At 37.6% G+C, this 16882-nt stretch overlaps 1 protein-coding gene across 2 annotated transcripts in view; it reads right to left on the bottom strand.

The window, feature by feature from the left end:
- The window catches only part of LOC136884226 (uncharacterized), a 36926-nt gene that overhangs the window by 7808 nt on the left and 12236 nt on the right, over positions 1–16882 (bottom strand). For both annotated transcript variants that reach the window (XM_068229778.1, XM_067156286.2), the window contains exons 5-6: positions 9561–9954; positions 3893–3994 (exon numbers count right to left, since the gene is read on the bottom strand). In XM_068229778.1, the coding sequence (XP_068085879.1) occupies positions 3893–3994; positions 9561–9954 (496 nt within the window). The remainder of the gene's footprint in view (positions 1–3892; positions 3995–9560; positions 9955–16882) is intronic.

The following is a 16882-nucleotide window of genomic DNA, read 5'->3' as shown; positions in this document are numbered from 1 at the left end:
TCTAGTCTAAAAAATATATATGTTAATGTTGGTAGGAAGATTGTCAAACGGCATTCGTCTGAAATTGAAATGGATCCATAATCTGTGTCGATGTGACGTAAAGCAACTTTGGGGGAGGGAATCATTTTGCAGTGAGCAAAATAATAGCATGAGCAAAATGTTCAAACTCACAATAAGGAAGCTCCTAGAAGAAGCTAGGAGTTGTATAAAAATAAAGAATGTGCCCAGAACGATCTGAAAGTGGAAACTACGAGAATCTTCTGCGTGCCTATATAAATAGTGATTCCGGCAAGACTCAGTTGGTGATGCACGAGTTATGACACAGTCTGTGTGTTGGCAAGTGCTGTAGGGTAATCAAGCAAATCATTACATTGCCTGTAGCAATGGGTCGAACCAGTTCATTCGTATGAACTACTTCACTCATTCACACTCTTTACTGTGAATCGTTCACATGAAGTACTTTGTTCATGAAGTAAAGAAGCCTGATGAAGATGCCGAGTATGCCGTTCAGGAGATACTTCATTCACAGTGTCTCACTCACTCAATAACGCTTCATAATACTTAATATAACCAACAGATGGCAGAGCTATGCAATTATGGGCCAAATGGCTTAAATGCTTACAGCATCTAAATGATGGTTAATAGGGAGAAGCAAAAGATAGAGAAAATCTGTCTCATATAAAGGAAGGAAATACAGTTAATCTAGGCTTGTCTTAATTCTTTATCTGCCACGTGATAACTTTTTTAGCTGTACTGTGGTAGAAAACCCCAGGGATACCAACGTTATTCATCATATAACATTTTTTTCCTCTTAAAATTCAATCTGAAATAGAATGAATATGATTACCACTGCCATAAATGTCTATTTATCTACCTTGATGAATCTTTCATCAATTTTCTAATTGATTTTATTTTTGTCAGGAATAATAACCCTTGACATTCAAAACGTAAATTGTCATGTTGGGCCATTGGTACTATATGAGGCAAAATCCCTCTTTCTTGTATCCTGAAAGCAGTTTGTTTATCTCTTCACTGTTATACAATGGGTAGCAACTCGCGATCGCGGAAATTTGGGGTTTCTTTGCCAATTTAGGTGATAGGAAATCTAAATGTAACTTTTGTTCGAGGCGAATTTTGTACAAAGGAGGAAATACATTCAATATTGCTTGTCATGTTCGCACAATGCACCCAACAGTGTCTTTATCTGCAAGGCGTTTAGCGCCACCTAGTACTGCACCTGTCGGTATTTCTCCAGAAGATAACCAGGATGATCCAGACCCAGCGACATCAACTGCCAGCACCGAACAGCAGTGCCATGCCACTTCAACAACAGTAATCCGTCCTCAGAATCAAGGAACACTATCCATGTATTTTGCAAAGCCTCTGTCTAACAAAAGGAATCAGGAGATAGATTTCGCACTCCTGGAGATTGTGGTGAAAGATTATTTGGCTTTTAGCATAGCTGAGAACAAACATTTTCAGAAGTTTGAGGGCAAACTGAACGACGCTTATAAAATGCTCGTGCGGAAGACCTTTCCAACACACTTCTCCAACAACAACAACAACAACAATATGCTATGACGAAGGAAGTGGTGAAAACAAAAATTCAGTCTGCAGAAGCGGTTGTATTGACAATGGATGGGTGGACTTCATTTAAAAATGAGAGCTACTTATCAGTGACAGCACACTATATTAAAGACCTGAAGCTGGATTCGTCCCTCCTAGAGTGCTTTAAGTACGACGAAAGACATACTTCAGAAAACCTCGCCTAAGAACTGCAACGTGTTACTTTGGAATGGGGGCATTGAAAAAAAAGTCATGTGTGTAGTTAGTGACAATGCTAAAAATATTGTGGCAGCAATAAGACTTACAGCCTGGAAACACATCCCCTATTTAGCACACACTCTAAATCTGATTGTTCAGAATGGGTTGCAGTACATTCAACCCATTTTGAACAAAGTGAAAAAAATTGTTGAATTTTTTAAAAGTAGTTTGCAGGCCAGCATGAAGCTCAATAAGATGCAGAAACAGTTGAAAGAGCAAGTCCTAACGTTAAAATAGGATACTATCACAAGGTGGAATTCAACCACTGATATGCTACAAAGAATAGTTGATGTCAAGAATTCCCTGATGTCAATTATAACCATAAATTACCCTGATCTTCCAATTTATTTATTTATTTTTTTTTTTTTTTTGCTAGGGGCTTTACGCCACACCGACACAGATAGGTCTTATGGCAACGATGGGATAGGAAAGGCCTAGGAGTTTGAAGGAAGTGGCCGTGGCCTTAATTAAGGTACAGCCCCAGCATTTGCCTGGTGTGAAAATGGGAAACCAGATCTTCCAAATTTGACCAGAGACGACATTGCAAGCATAACACAAGCCTGCGAAGTGTTGAAAGTTTATAAAGATTGTACTGAGGAAATGAGCAGTGAAAGACTGGTTACTGCGTCAAAAGTTATACTCCTCAGTCGGTCGTTGAAAAGATGGTGTTGCAGATTTGCCAATAACTCTGAAATTCGTGGTGATGTGAAACAGATGGCCGAGAAGCTAGTGGAGGAGCTATATCGGCGATTTCGAAATATAGAAGAAAATTCAATTTTCGCAGAAGCAACATTATTGGACCCCCAGTTCAAATTACACGGATTTTCTGATAAAAATGCTGCTGAGAAAGCAAAAAAAAAACCTGATAGGGTACTGTGAGAGACACATCCACTGCCACTGCAAAAAATCCAGTTTCAATCGCTGAATCTACTTCTTGTCTCTGGATTGAATTCAATGAGGTGGTTTCCAGGCTGCAGAATAATTCATACCCCAGAGCTGCTGCCATAGTGGAAGTGGATAAATATTTGCAGGAACCCCTACTACAGAGACAAGGAAATCCACTTCAGTGGTGGTCTGAACGGCAGTCAGTGCACCCAGCACTCTTTGAACTGGCTAAAATTTGACTGTGTATTGTTGCTACCTCCACGCCATGTGAAAGAGTGTTCTCGAACAAAGACAGAACTTATAACAGACAGAAGGAATCGCCTGACTGAGAAAAGAGTGGAACAAATAATGTTTTTAAATGTAAATCTCTAAACATTTGCTTAAGAAGTGATATGAAGTCTGTTCATTTATATTTAATTAGTCTATTCCCCAAAGTGAAATTTTGCTTAACTACTTAAGTGTTGTGTACCGAGATAAACACACCTGCAAGGAAGATACTCTTTCGGCTGTGGAATTAACGCATTTTTTACTTCCAGATTCACAAGGTAAGCATTTTATTTGCATGTCTGCTGTGCTTACTCTGTCGGAGTAGCAGTGTCTTCGTATATATCTTTAATAGTGTAATAACACAGATGACAGGTAGGATGGGAATGGGAGCGAAGGACGAAATGAATGACGTAGATAGAGCGGGGAAGAGAGAGAATGAGCGAGCGACAGATGAATTGAATGAGCTGTCAATGATATAAAGTTTGAGAACTGTGAATGATACTGAGAACTGTGAATGATATGAAGTGTAAGAACTATGAAGGGTTTGAACTACCAGTTCATTAAGATTGAGTGGTTAGTTCACACTTCATAGGAGTGAAGTGTTCATTTTGAACGACTCATTAGTGAGCTACCCATCACTAATGGCCTGCAATGAGCTGTGTACGGAACTGTCCTGGAATGTCAATGTGCTGTAAAGCAAACTTTTGACACCCCAAAACAGGTACTAAATATACAACTAAGCATCTAATTTTGGTATAGCTGAATAAAACATTCATACTGACCGCCGTCGTACCAAATCTCTATCAGATCGGAGATTAGCAGAGGAAGGGTTTACTTGGGAGCCATATGATATGTAAGTAAATCTACTAGGTAAAAGGAGCATTAACAAGCAGTTTAAATCAAAGTTCTCTCTTACCCGTGAACTCTGAGCTTCCCTCAGTTTGTCAGCTTCGTGTGCAAGGAATTTTTTAATGTCTTCTTTACGTTGCTGCAATGCCAGCAGAGCATGTGGGTGAACCTGGAATAAGAACATACATATACATTGTCAATGTCTCTCTTTTAGTAGAACAACAAAGATACGTATACCTGTAGTATGTTTTAGAGGGTAGCTGCTGAGTTTTTGCATATTTACATGTAAAAACATTTATTACAAAATTAAGGCATTACTTTTAAGGGGAAAAAAAGAGAGCAAATTTTCCTCAGAAAAGTGGTTACATTAACAATCATTAATACATACACATGCAGATACCCGACACATTTTCATTAGAAATACACACTGTTAGTATTATTTCATTTACCACAATTCTCAACAGAAATACGAAAAATCTAGTAAAAAGGATGATTCCCTTCTACAGTAAATATAAAATGTTCCTCAGACCTATGCTTCTACTGGAGAAAGCACATTCCTAACTTGAAGAATTGTTTGGTGTTGTTCATGCCAGTCCAGTCTTTGATGTTTTAGAGCCAAAACATCAGTGGTCTACCAGTTCCTCGCTTGTCTTCTATCCCGCCTTGTAGAAACTGTAAACTGTATCTCATAGAACATGGACTAAATAAGCTGTTTTCCTAACTTTGATGATGTTTACCAGTTCTTGCTCTCCTTAACACTTCATTATTTTCTGGACACACATCACATAAGTTGCATTTTATTTTCCGTAAGATTGGTGTTCACCCTGGTGCTGTTTTATAGAAAGACATATACTACTGTTCTTAAGACGAAGATTCAATAATAGTTTCAGACACAAAGTTTTAAATTAACATGTGATAATTTTAATTCTTCATATTATCACACCTTTAAGAATAGCTTAATGTTGTTTTTTTACATGTAATGTAATTTGGTTTTTAGACTACTGTAATTCTGATATTGACCACTGATTTTTTGAAGTGTTTACGACTGTTCAAGAACATCATTTTAAGAATAAGATTAAGGCTGAAGATGCTCTTTATAAGAGCGAAACATGTCCCTTAGAGAAATTAATTGCATGAAAGTGTAAACACCAATAAAGGTGATTTGTATTGAATAGGTGTAAAAGAAATGCTTCTTATTATAATTGCTGTGAATATCATCATTCAATACGGAGTAACCATGAGGATAATGACCTGTAACAGATAGGTCTTACAGCGACGATGGGATAGGAAAGGCCTAGGAGTGGGAAAGAAGCAGCCGTGGCCTTAAGGTACAGCCCCAGCATTTGCCTGGTGTGAAAATGGGAAACCACGGAAAATCATCTTCAGGGCTGCCGACAGTGGGGTTCGAACCCACTATCTCCCGAATACTGGATACTGGCCGCAAATTAAGCGACTGCAGCTATCGAGCTTGGTTCAAGAAATGTTACCTCTAACAAATTGTTAATACTTGCGTTAAATTAACATGGCAGCAGCCCTGTTTTAAACCTCTTCAACAGCTGTTAAAATTTCAAAGTAGTGGCATGTACAAGTCGTAAGTTTGAAGCTTACTCCTGTATGGAGTATTTATAAACTGGAGAAGGCAAAGGACGACCCATACTATGAAAAACGACTTTCTAGAATTTTCAGAAGAAAGTTGTCCACACAGATACCTCATTATCAAAGCCATAATGAACAAGGTACTAGAAGAAATTGAAAATAGTGAGTTTCCCCACAGATTGAAACTTATCAGAGTCTCCAGTGCAGCAGTTGCTTGTAGTTCGTAGATATTATGTTTCAGACTTTTTTCATGTAGGCGATTATGTTCATGATTGCAAAGAAAGAGTGTGTAGAATTACGCAAAAAATTCTTGCTGCCACTGCAGCATTAACAAGGCATTACATTATTTTCCCTATCAGTAAAAGAATGCCCAAAATTCATTCAAGACATATCAATCATCACATTTTTCAGTGTTGTAGGAGCCTTGGATTGCACTCATAAGAATATACAGTAAAACCTCATTAAGACATTTCTGCAGGGGACAACAAAAATCTTGTGGTTTCTTATAACTACTACAAACAACACACTCATAATATTCTTTTGTTACAAACACATTCATCCACAAATGTTGCAATAACACAATACACCAACAACTAGTATCATTTAGTTGGTGTCCCTTTAAACCACGCTTTAATAACAAACAGATCAGTGTAAAAATAGGCTGACTCAAATCAAGTGAGAATCGGTGAGGACTACCACCATGATGTAACCAGTAGACCACAAACCTTCAATGCACAATCTTTTAATAATATTGTGGTTTCTCAAATAAAATGAAAGGACAACAAAGTAGAAAAATATCACAAGTTTAATCCTTTAATATTAATTTCAAATAGGACATTTAAACTTCAAAAAATAACTGCACTAAACAGTGTTAGTAAAAACTGGGAACTAATGAGATATTTAGCCAAATCTTACAGTTGTTTAGAACATTACTATGTCTTGGATATAAGTATTTTGTGATCAATGTCTAGTCCATCACAGATATATTTTAATTGTTAATTCTTTTTAATTATGTGTTATCTAGTGGTAATATTTTATTGATGTAAACAATTTTGTTGTTGGTATTGGCTTTACGTCGCACTGACACAGATAGGTCTTACGGCGACGACGGGACAGGAAAGGGCTAGGACTGGGAAGGAAGCGGCCGTGGCCTAAATTAAGGCACAGCCCCAGCATTTGCCTGGTGTGAAAATGGGAAACCACGAAAAACCATTTTCAGGGCTGCCAACAGTGGAGTTCGAACCCAGTATCTCCCGAATACTGGATACTGGCCGCACTTAAGCGACTGCAGCTATCGAGCTCAGTGTAAACAATTTTGATGAACAAATTAATTATTGTAAAGACTCAACCTTGAGATTTTTTTTTTTTTTTTAAGCTGAAGATGCTCAATATAATGAGCGAAACATGTCCCTGTTAATGTTGTATTGTAATAAAATGTCTTTCTAGAGACAAACATTTTTATGTATGGAATCGCGTGGAAAATAAAACAAGAATTGTAACTATTAGTATTAAGTTCAATATGGGTAAAAAGCATGAAAATAATCTTAACGCAATGAAGACATTTTACGTCGTGTATCAATGGGTACAGTGAAAACTATATCTACCATTTCTCAAGATGGAAGGAAAGTATTAAAAGGTGTGATAAACATGAGTATAAATGTGAAAACCTTTTCTGCTGGGGCCTATAAAATAACGAGTGCAATGAATAGTGTGGAGAACACCAAGCAACAAACATGAAAACATATGCACAGAGGCCAATAAAAATATCCCAGTACTGTATTATTGCAGATCACACTCTTTCTAAAACAAATGTTAGTAGAAATGTTTTATTTCAGAGCAGTGGGTTATAAAATATTATTTTCTGGTCATAATCTTAAGACAATGAACTGAAAGTTAAATTTGGCCATGTAAGACAGCGACAGAACAGAATGACATTGGCCACTATCTTGAAAAACTTTGACCAAGTCGAATCGATTGAGTCGAAACTAGAATGATACAGATGCTTATTCCAATAGGGAACCTGAAATATTTGTCCCGAATGAGTAAATTATATACCAAATTTACTCACTCGAGACAAATATTTCAGGTTCCCCATTGGAATAAACAACTGTATCATCTGATGGCCAGGCAGGCATCAATTTTTGAAAATGAGACGAAGTCTCTCAAAGTGCATTGGCACTGCCGATGGCTCCAAGTAGCCTGTGCAGTAGTCTCCACGGTATGCACTAGCCATGCGTCTTGGAAGGTGTGTTATTTACCAGCTGATGAGAACAACTTAGCACAGTTGAGGCAAAACACTGGCAACCAGGAACGAGTTAGCTGGATGTCCAATAACGGACCAACTATATTGGTATTCGAAACTCGAAGGTGCGAGTTCAACAATAGCGACCTCTGCACTTAAAACTGCGGATGCCAGTCCACTTTCTGAAAGATTATAATGTTGTCTTCATTAGAAAGGAATTTCACTACTTCTGTATCCATACCTAGGCTATCACAAGACAAATATGCACCACGCTAGTCAATTTCATACGTTTATGTTCCTAAGCCAGATATATGCTACAATATCACACGAAAAACTTCACTGCACCACTCAAACCAAAATAAATTTCTAACTTCTGAATGGAATGAGAAATACACGCACAAATAGATTCGCCGTGTTACTCAGCAATCTTGCTGCTAACCGGCAAGCAAAATTGAACATTCCTGAGGCAAAACGCCTCCTCCCCGAATGTGAAGTTTAGGAATTTAAGGCCTTTTTCCGTAATCACGCAAGTGTGGCGACAGATCTCACCCGAGTTGGCAATCACGCTTGTTCACAAGGGATCACAAAATTTTCAAGCTAGGAAAAATATTATTGTACTCAGCAGTAATAGCGAAAACTCGTGACGCGGTAAGTGAGGTATTTTTATATAGATTTAATATGATGAGAATCTGGACTTCGAATTTACGACATGCTAAGCGGGAAGATGTGTTAATGAGGAATGCACTAATGAGCTTTCACTATACTGAATGTTGTGATATAACAGTCTGTTTTGTCATCTTCCAAGCACGCTCGCATACTTTCAAATTAAATCTAATACAACATTTGTCTCGCACTCAAAATAATAACGCTTTTGTTACATCTTACTTGACAAGTTTAAATCTTAGCGGTCTCCGCTAACCATAGCCTATAATAATGTCAACTATGTGTGACAAAATACTATACCAACATACCGCTAGGTGCACTTTATGTAAAGAAAGAAAAGACACTCGCTGCCAAACGCATTCAGCAATCTCATGGAAACGTATTAGTTTGTCTTTAACAATTGTTTCGTACCAAAGGTTGGAAATGTGTTCGTGAAACAGGGTATTTTTAACCGAAGTGTTAAATTAATAACAACTGATAAGTAACATTTAACACAGAGTTGAAACAAGACTTTAAATAATTAAAAAGAGAACAATGGGAATTAAAATATCCACAGGATAACTAAAGCATGACCCATTTAAACTGTGGAATGAACCACGAAATTTAAATACATGAAATGGAAAGTATATCTATCGAGTCGTAGAAACATCAAATATTCTAATTTAGCCCTAATTTGACTGTTTCTTATGCAAACTTTGATACACAAGACACGTTTAATTTGGTTTCCCATTACATCAAGACACGTGTATTACCATATCAACAAACAATTTTTAGACTTTCATGTGACTAGTTTGCCACGCAAAAAAAATTGATGTTTTCACGGCTCAATAGATGTACTTTCTATTTCATATATTTTAATTTGGTGGTTCATTCCACAATTTTAATGGGTCATGCATTAGTTACCCTATGGATATTTAAATTCCTATTGTTCTCTTTTTAATAATTGAAGTGTAATAATGGTTTAGTACTTATGTAGGTTAAGATGTTCACTAGGTGGATGAAACATGTACTGATAATTTCAGTCAGGTGACATCTTTTATCTGATTAAATAGTGTATTGAACTGGTGCATCTTTAACAATTGTATATGATCAGCACATAAGAACCAATTCATTTTTGTCTACAGAAGTGTAGAGAGATAGATAAACAGATGACTCAGTTGAGTTTATCACAATGCAAGTAGGACTGTTTTAATGTAACAAATCAGAATGCTACGTAATAAAACATCACACAAACCTCCTTCCTTGGGGCAGAAATATTATATGTTTTCTTGCCACCAATATCAGTATCACCTTCATTCCATCCATAATAAGCAAAGGGAGTTTTCTTTTTTTCTTCATAGAAAGACTTTCTACTGGTTCTAGAAAGTGACGAAAAGCGTGATGGACTGATGTGTCTGCTGGAGTCCTCAGAGCAGCGACTGTGGGGCCTCCGGCCAATACTCCGTGGGTCATGCCTGTAAGAGAGAGCCGAGGTGGGTCTGGAACGCGGACCTTCCGCAGTAGCTGGAAGAGGACGTTCACTCCAACGGGAGGACGGAAAAGGATGATACTCTCGTCTGCTTGGAGCAGGCGACAGCTTCAAGGACTGCATTCTGTTTTGCAATTCACGAGCGCTATTATCCGACTTTCTGAAAAATTAAAAAAGTGGGAATAAATGAATGTGGTATAAATAAATAAATAAAAAATAAATAAATAAATAAATAAATAAATAAATAAATAAATAAATAAATAAATCACATCTACTTCTACAGCAGAACCCTGTTAATCTGAAATGACTGGAGGTATTATTCTCATGTCAGAAACATCTAAAATATACAGTCAAGTTTGCTATCGATGCGACATGAATGTGCCGTTATATGTTAGTGTAGCTACATATTGCAGTAAATTGAGGTTTTCAAAGGTCCACCTATTCAATACAATAATATTTTATTGTGAGTCTATCACATGTCGTAAGGGTACTAGTTTCGGCATTTGTAATATGCCATCATCAGCCCTAGATGCAAATTGAACAATTCCATAAACATACCTAAAGCAACCTAAAATACATTACTAGCAACTACAAAGATGCATGAAATCAGTTAAAATTATGATACAGTTGAAATGCTGCAGTATAAATTCATAAAATTTTGGCAATTCCGTTGTGAAGTTATATGTAATGTCCAACCTGTGTGTGTCCAGGTTAAGTGAAATCTATACTATTTTTATGTTGTCTATATCAATTGGCACTTATTCACTTGAATTAGGTGGTTCCAAAGAAGTTTAATAGGTCATATGAAGATCATAGTATGACTTGGAATTGAGATTCGCACTTCAATTTGAAATCTTGAGCAGAACATATGGACTGACGGAAGGAGCTGGACAATATGTGTAGTGGCTGAGGTGGGTAGTGAAATTTAAACTACTAGTGCTACGTATTGCGTTGAGTGCAGCTCCGTTGTAGTTAGAGGTGCAAGCAGCAGAAAAATGAACAAATCGACCGTAAAGGAAACTGAAGAAAAATTTAAAAGTGGTGAATTTATTCTAGCAATAAAACAGGGCTCAAGTCTAGCATGGGAAGAATTTTCATGTCTTTATGAACAGGTATCAAATAAGCCAGTAGGTTACTTGCAATGCAGTTTTTCTAAAAAGCTACTCAGCACCCATTCAGGAACCTCAAGTATAATGCGACATGTCTGCAAATTTGGTCAAATTTGCTACAGTCTAAAAATATTTTGAAAGAGGACAAGACTTGGTGACTGACAAGTTTGTGGAAATGTGCGCCAAAGACTTGAGACGGTTTACAACTATTGAGGGTGAATGATTTTTATATTTAGGGCAAACACTGATAGAAATGGGCAAAAAGTATGGCTCAGTGGATATAAAAATGTTATGCCCTCTCGAGTCACAGTTGGTAGGAAAGTACAAACCTTCGCGGGCAAAGTGCGCAGTAAAATGCTTCCAGATATAGTACATGATATTCAAACTGGTATCTGTGCAAGTACCACTGATATGTAAACAGATAATTACAAGGGTGTGTACTATATGCCTGTCACAATGCACTGTATAAATGCAGACTGGTCTCTCAATATGTATTAATGTGATTGGCCTTCCCTTATTGTCCAAAAACTGGTGAAAATATTTGCAGTGAATTAGAAGATCATTTGAAAGGACTTGGCATTTCTCATATAGCTATTTGTGCCGGGCTGAGTGGCTCAAACGGTTAAGGCGCTGGCCTTCTAACCCCAACTTGGCAGGTTCGATCCTGGCTCAGTCTGGTGGTATTTGAAGGTGCTCAAATACGACAGCCCCGTGTCGGTAGATTTACTGGCATGTAAAAGAACTCATGCGGGACTAAATTCCGGCACCTCGGCGTCTCCGAAGACCTTAAAAAGTAGTTAGTGGGACGTAAAGCAAATAACATTATTAAAGCTATTCACAAAATTACAACTGTAACAGACCAGGGAAGCAGTATTAAGGTCCTCAGCATATAAAAGAGTCTTCCATGCATGGCTCCTATTATTAATACGGTCTTGAAGCATGTTCTGAGTGAACCCTTTTTGAAAGAAAGTGTCCCTAATGTGTTACCTGTTATACATCCAGTGAAATCTCTGGTTTCATACTGTAAGAAAAGAGGCCTATGTGTGAGGTTACAACCATCTTTGAAACCGTATGTTTCCACTCGGTGGAATAGTTATTTTGACATGATGCAATCAGTTCACTCCCAGATAGATGCTGTGAGAACTCTTTTAGAGAAGGCGGGTGCCTCTGATAAAATGCTTGGTTATGATCAGGACATTAGTGGCCTGCTTATAACATTTCTTAAGCCATTTAAGGAAGCCACAATTGATCTTGAGGGTGATGGGGAGCCAACTTTACATCTGGTCCTTCCGTGGTTTTATGCCTTAAAAGCCCATTGTACTCTACAGGACGATGACAAACAGGTAACATTTCATTTCTTTTAACTTTTAATGTGAGTCTCTCATATTTAAATGTCAAAATGTTTCCATACTAAATGAATTTTCATTACCTGAAGCTTTTTAAACAAACCGGTGATGTCTTCCTGGAGCAGAAAATGGAAGTCACTATGTTACAAAAAATTGCAACATTTTTGGTGCCTAAATATTGCACATAAAAAACTAAATGCAGGAGAACAAATGTCTGTTTATGAGGCAGCTCAACAAATGCGTGCTGAAAATAACATTCTGTGGTTATTTCATTATTATTATTATTATTATTATTATTATTATTATTATTATTATTATTATTATTATCATCATTATGATTTATTATACCTATGCAAATTAGTTTTTTAATATTCTAACATTGGCATAAAATATCAATAATTTGGGCATATATATTTTCAGAACAGCTACCCAATCAAAACAGACAAGAAGTCCAATCTTCTTCAAATGAAGAAAATTCAGTGCAACGTAAGAACGCAAAATTTGACAGTTGGGCAGAAAATTCGCCAATGATATATGATGAGGTCAGTAGGTACTTGCACAAAGGGTTTATTAGAGACGAAAATATACTGCAGTGGTGGAAAAATAATTCGTACAGACTGCCCCGACTTGCCTCTGTAGCGAAAAAGTGCTTAATATACCCGCTAAGAGTGCCTCCAGCGAGAGGGTCTTCAGCTGCTCGGGAAATTTAATCAGCGAGAAATGTTCCTGTCTTGATACGCAAAGACTTAATGACCTCATAGTAATACACACAAATGATAATGTGTCCATGCATTAAATACCAGTATGCAGTATGTACAGTATGAGGCGACCACAAACTAAGAGAACAAGTGGCAAAATTACATTTCTAAACTGATTAGGTTTATAATTATTTCCTTTGGTTTTGTGGGGAAGGGGTTCCCAAATTGGTATATTTCAAAAAGTTACCTATAAAATTAATCTTTATCAAAGACATTTATGACCTGTACCTACATTTTGTATATCTTTGCTTTTAATGTTCTCGAATAATCCATAATACATTATGATCATATTTACATCAACTGTCATTATGTTTATTTAAATATTCAAATATTTTGTTCAGACAACCTCCTTTTTATTAAATAACTATTTTTGACATAAAGAAATATTATTTGTTTAGATAGATAAGACATCTGAATTATGAAATAAATTTAAACAAAACTTTGTAATGACTAACATAATACTAAATACTAAATATAAAAGAATATTTGTGTTGACGAATCCTATATAAAGTCTGGCATGTAACAACCCCTTTCTTGTTTGTATTCACGCAAGTCTCATATCAGCACAATGAACGAGCAAACATGATTAACGCAGCAGGTAGAAGAAAACAAGCGAGCAAGCTAACCTGTAGCCTGCCCAAGTTGCGCTGAGCTTGACCTGGCCAGGAGTGCAGCAGCCTGCCTGTACTGTTGTTTACGTTTGGCTAGCTTGCTTGCCTGCTCTCCAGGCAAATATGGGCAAGTTAAATGCAGTTTGTACACCTTTGGTGCTAGGCATTTCACGGATTAAAAAAAAAAAAAACTTGCTTAATGCAAAATTTGTCAAAAACATAAAAATGAAGGTTCTTCAAAATGCACATCAATTAAATTACCCTGCAGCACTAGAATCATTCACTATGAGAGGTTATAAACTGTGTCATCTGAGCAATAAAACATTAAAATTACTAACAATTTAATTCTGATTGAACAAAATCACCAATGCCTCATCCAAATCTTCAACATATTTATATTCTTAAAAAAATAACTGTTAGGTTCTTCATTCTGTCAAAACTAATTTATGAATAAATAAAATGCCGAAAAAGAAAACTAACAAGATTATATGTGAAAAAGAAACAACTTAATTAAAACAGATATTGTATGTTGTTTGCTTCCCTATTCCATATTGTAGACAAAGAAAAAAAAAAGTATACAAGTACAACAAATGACTAGAGAAACAGATGCCGTAGAAAAAGAGCAGGTGGAACTAGCATTGTATCATTGCCTGGAGCAAGCGTATCATGTTGACATTTTTTCGGGATAGCAAAACTGCAATACCAATATAGTCTGTCCGTTATTGGACATTATAAATTTTCCAGCTAACTCCTTCCTGGTTGCCAGCGTTTTGCCCCCGTGTGCTAAGTTGGGCTCATCAGTTGGTAAGTAGCACACCCACCAAGATGCATGGCTAGTGCATACCGTGGAGGCCAATGCATAGGCTACTTGGAGCCACTGGCAGTGCCAATGCACTGTGACAGAGTCTCATTTTCAAAAATTGATGCCTGCCTGGCCATCAGATGATAAAGATGCTGATTCCCATACGGAACCTGAAATGTTTGTTCCGAATGAGTAAATTTATACTACCAATATAGTCGGTTCGTTATTGGACATTATAAATTTTCCAACTAACTTATTCCTGGTTGCCAGCGTTTCGCCCCAGTGTCAAACTTTTGGGGAAACAGTACACTGGTACCCTTCTAGAAGAACTTTAGAGGCATTAAAACTAACATCCCACACCCTAAAGGTCTGAAAAAAGAGTCATAAATGAGTGCCTACACAAACCAGCAAGGGCGGGCGCATATATGCGATTTTTAATTGTTAATTGTTTGACAGTTTAGGCGCATCTCAAAAGTCCACAGGCTGAAATCAGAGTGCGCACAGAATCAACACAACTGCAGATTGACGTAAGTCATAAATCAGTTGAGGAGGATTTATGATTATTCAGTCTAACAACAATCTTGTTGCAGCGCTTTGTCCATGGCTTTGCGTCAGCATCAGCGTGCGCATACAATCGATAATGGGATAGAAAAGGCCTGGGAGTGGAAAGCAAGCGGCCGTGACCTTAATTAAGGTACAGCCTCAGCATTTGCCTGGTGTGAAAATGGGAAACCATGGAAAAACCATCTGCAGGGCTGTGGCTCGAACCCATTATCTCCCGGATGCAAGCTCAAAGCTATACGCCCCTAACTCCACGGCCACCTAATCCGGTTGGTTAAGTAACATTATGTGTTTTAATTACCTTAATGTAACACTCTGTCTTTCTTTTCCGTAAAGACTTTTTTCATTCAGTGTCCTGATGTAAATGCAGATCAATTAATGAGACAAGGTCATCATAACTACTTGATCTCATTCGATAATGCATGAAACAATTTCTGTGTACTGCTGCAGCTCTGAATGCAATGTGTGAAATTTTCCTCTCTATAATCTGGTACTGAATAATGGATGAACAGAAAATTCTCTCTTTATTTTCTTTTTAACATCAAGATACAGTTGTGCACACATGAGTTTTTTTTTTTCCTTTTGTTATTCATTGTATTGTACTGCGCACATCAACAACTACACAGTTTAGTTATAATGAAATCGTGGAACGTGAACATGATTAAACTATTGAGTTGTACCAAGAATAGCTTGCATGCGCCCGCTCTAACTCTGATAGATAGTCAATTTGGTTTCACGCATGGAATGTGCACCACTGATACTATACATGCTGCCATCAGTCAAAAGAAAGGTGGGCAAGAATGAGTTATGGTTAGCTTCCAATGACCTAGAAAAGGCAGTTGACTGGGTACCTAGGTCTGTAATATGACAAGGATTAAGAAGCTGCAGTGTACATAAACAAGACATGAGAATCATAGTGGACATGGACAGCTGTATCCAAACTTGAGTCCAATTGTTTATCCTGAAGCTTTAACATCAACGTACAAGTTCATCAACGCAATGCTCTTAGCCCACTACTGTCAATTATAATCATAAACAATGTAACAGCCAAGAGTTTGAAACCGATCCGGGGAATACCTTATATGCAGACGACGTAGTACCGAGTTGGCTACGTGGTTTGGGTCATGCAGTTGGAGATAGTGGGTGTAGGTAGAAATACATAGAAATACAGAGTTCGCCCCGCGAGGATTATTACATAATATGTTAGTTTCAATGCTGCTGTTCTTACCTAGAAATGATTCTAGAGGAGAGATGTGTTCAATACCCCCTAGAACAATATTTAGTTTTATAACCTGAGGTAGTGGTCCAGGTGCCATTACCCATTGCTTCTGCCAAGGACCACGGGCAGTAGCTGAAGTTACCAACCATTGCAAAAAGAAAAGAGACCAAAGGGCCCGCGAAGCCCCTTCGAGGCCACACTCCCTTCAAGAGGCTTTATCTATGGCAGCGGTTCATACTGTCCACACGGCAAGAAAAAAAGGTAATTTAGTAGTTGAAACATATCTTTGCACATCCAGGCCAATCTCTGTCAGGAGCCACACTCCTTTCACAAAGCCCTTTTCTATCGCCGCGGCGCATACTGTCTGCACGACAAGAAAAAATCTAGCCACATCAAACCAACAATCAACAGTTGGCAGCAGTGCTATTCTACTCACCTCTACTTACCTCAATGCTACAAGTGAAAACCTACGTATCAAACAAAGGATGGACAGTCACTTTGGGTGTGCCACATAGTGGTGCCACGTGTTACTAACATTGCAGGACGGACTCTATAGTTTTGCCGAACCACACTGTCATGAGCTCTGAAGATGGTTTTTCATGCTTTCCAATTTTCACACACAGCAAATGCTGGGGTTGTGCCGTAAGGCCACAGTCATGGCCTTCCCATTCCTAGCCTTGTC

This window comes from Anabrus simplex, chromosome 12 (genome assembly GCF_040414725.1).
Source record: "Anabrus simplex isolate iqAnaSimp1 chromosome 12, ASM4041472v1, whole genome shotgun sequence".
Lineage (NCBI taxonomy): Eukaryota > Metazoa > Arthropoda > Insecta > Orthoptera > Tettigoniidae > Anabrus > Anabrus simplex.
This window is presented reverse-complemented; position numbering and strand designations above follow the sequence as displayed.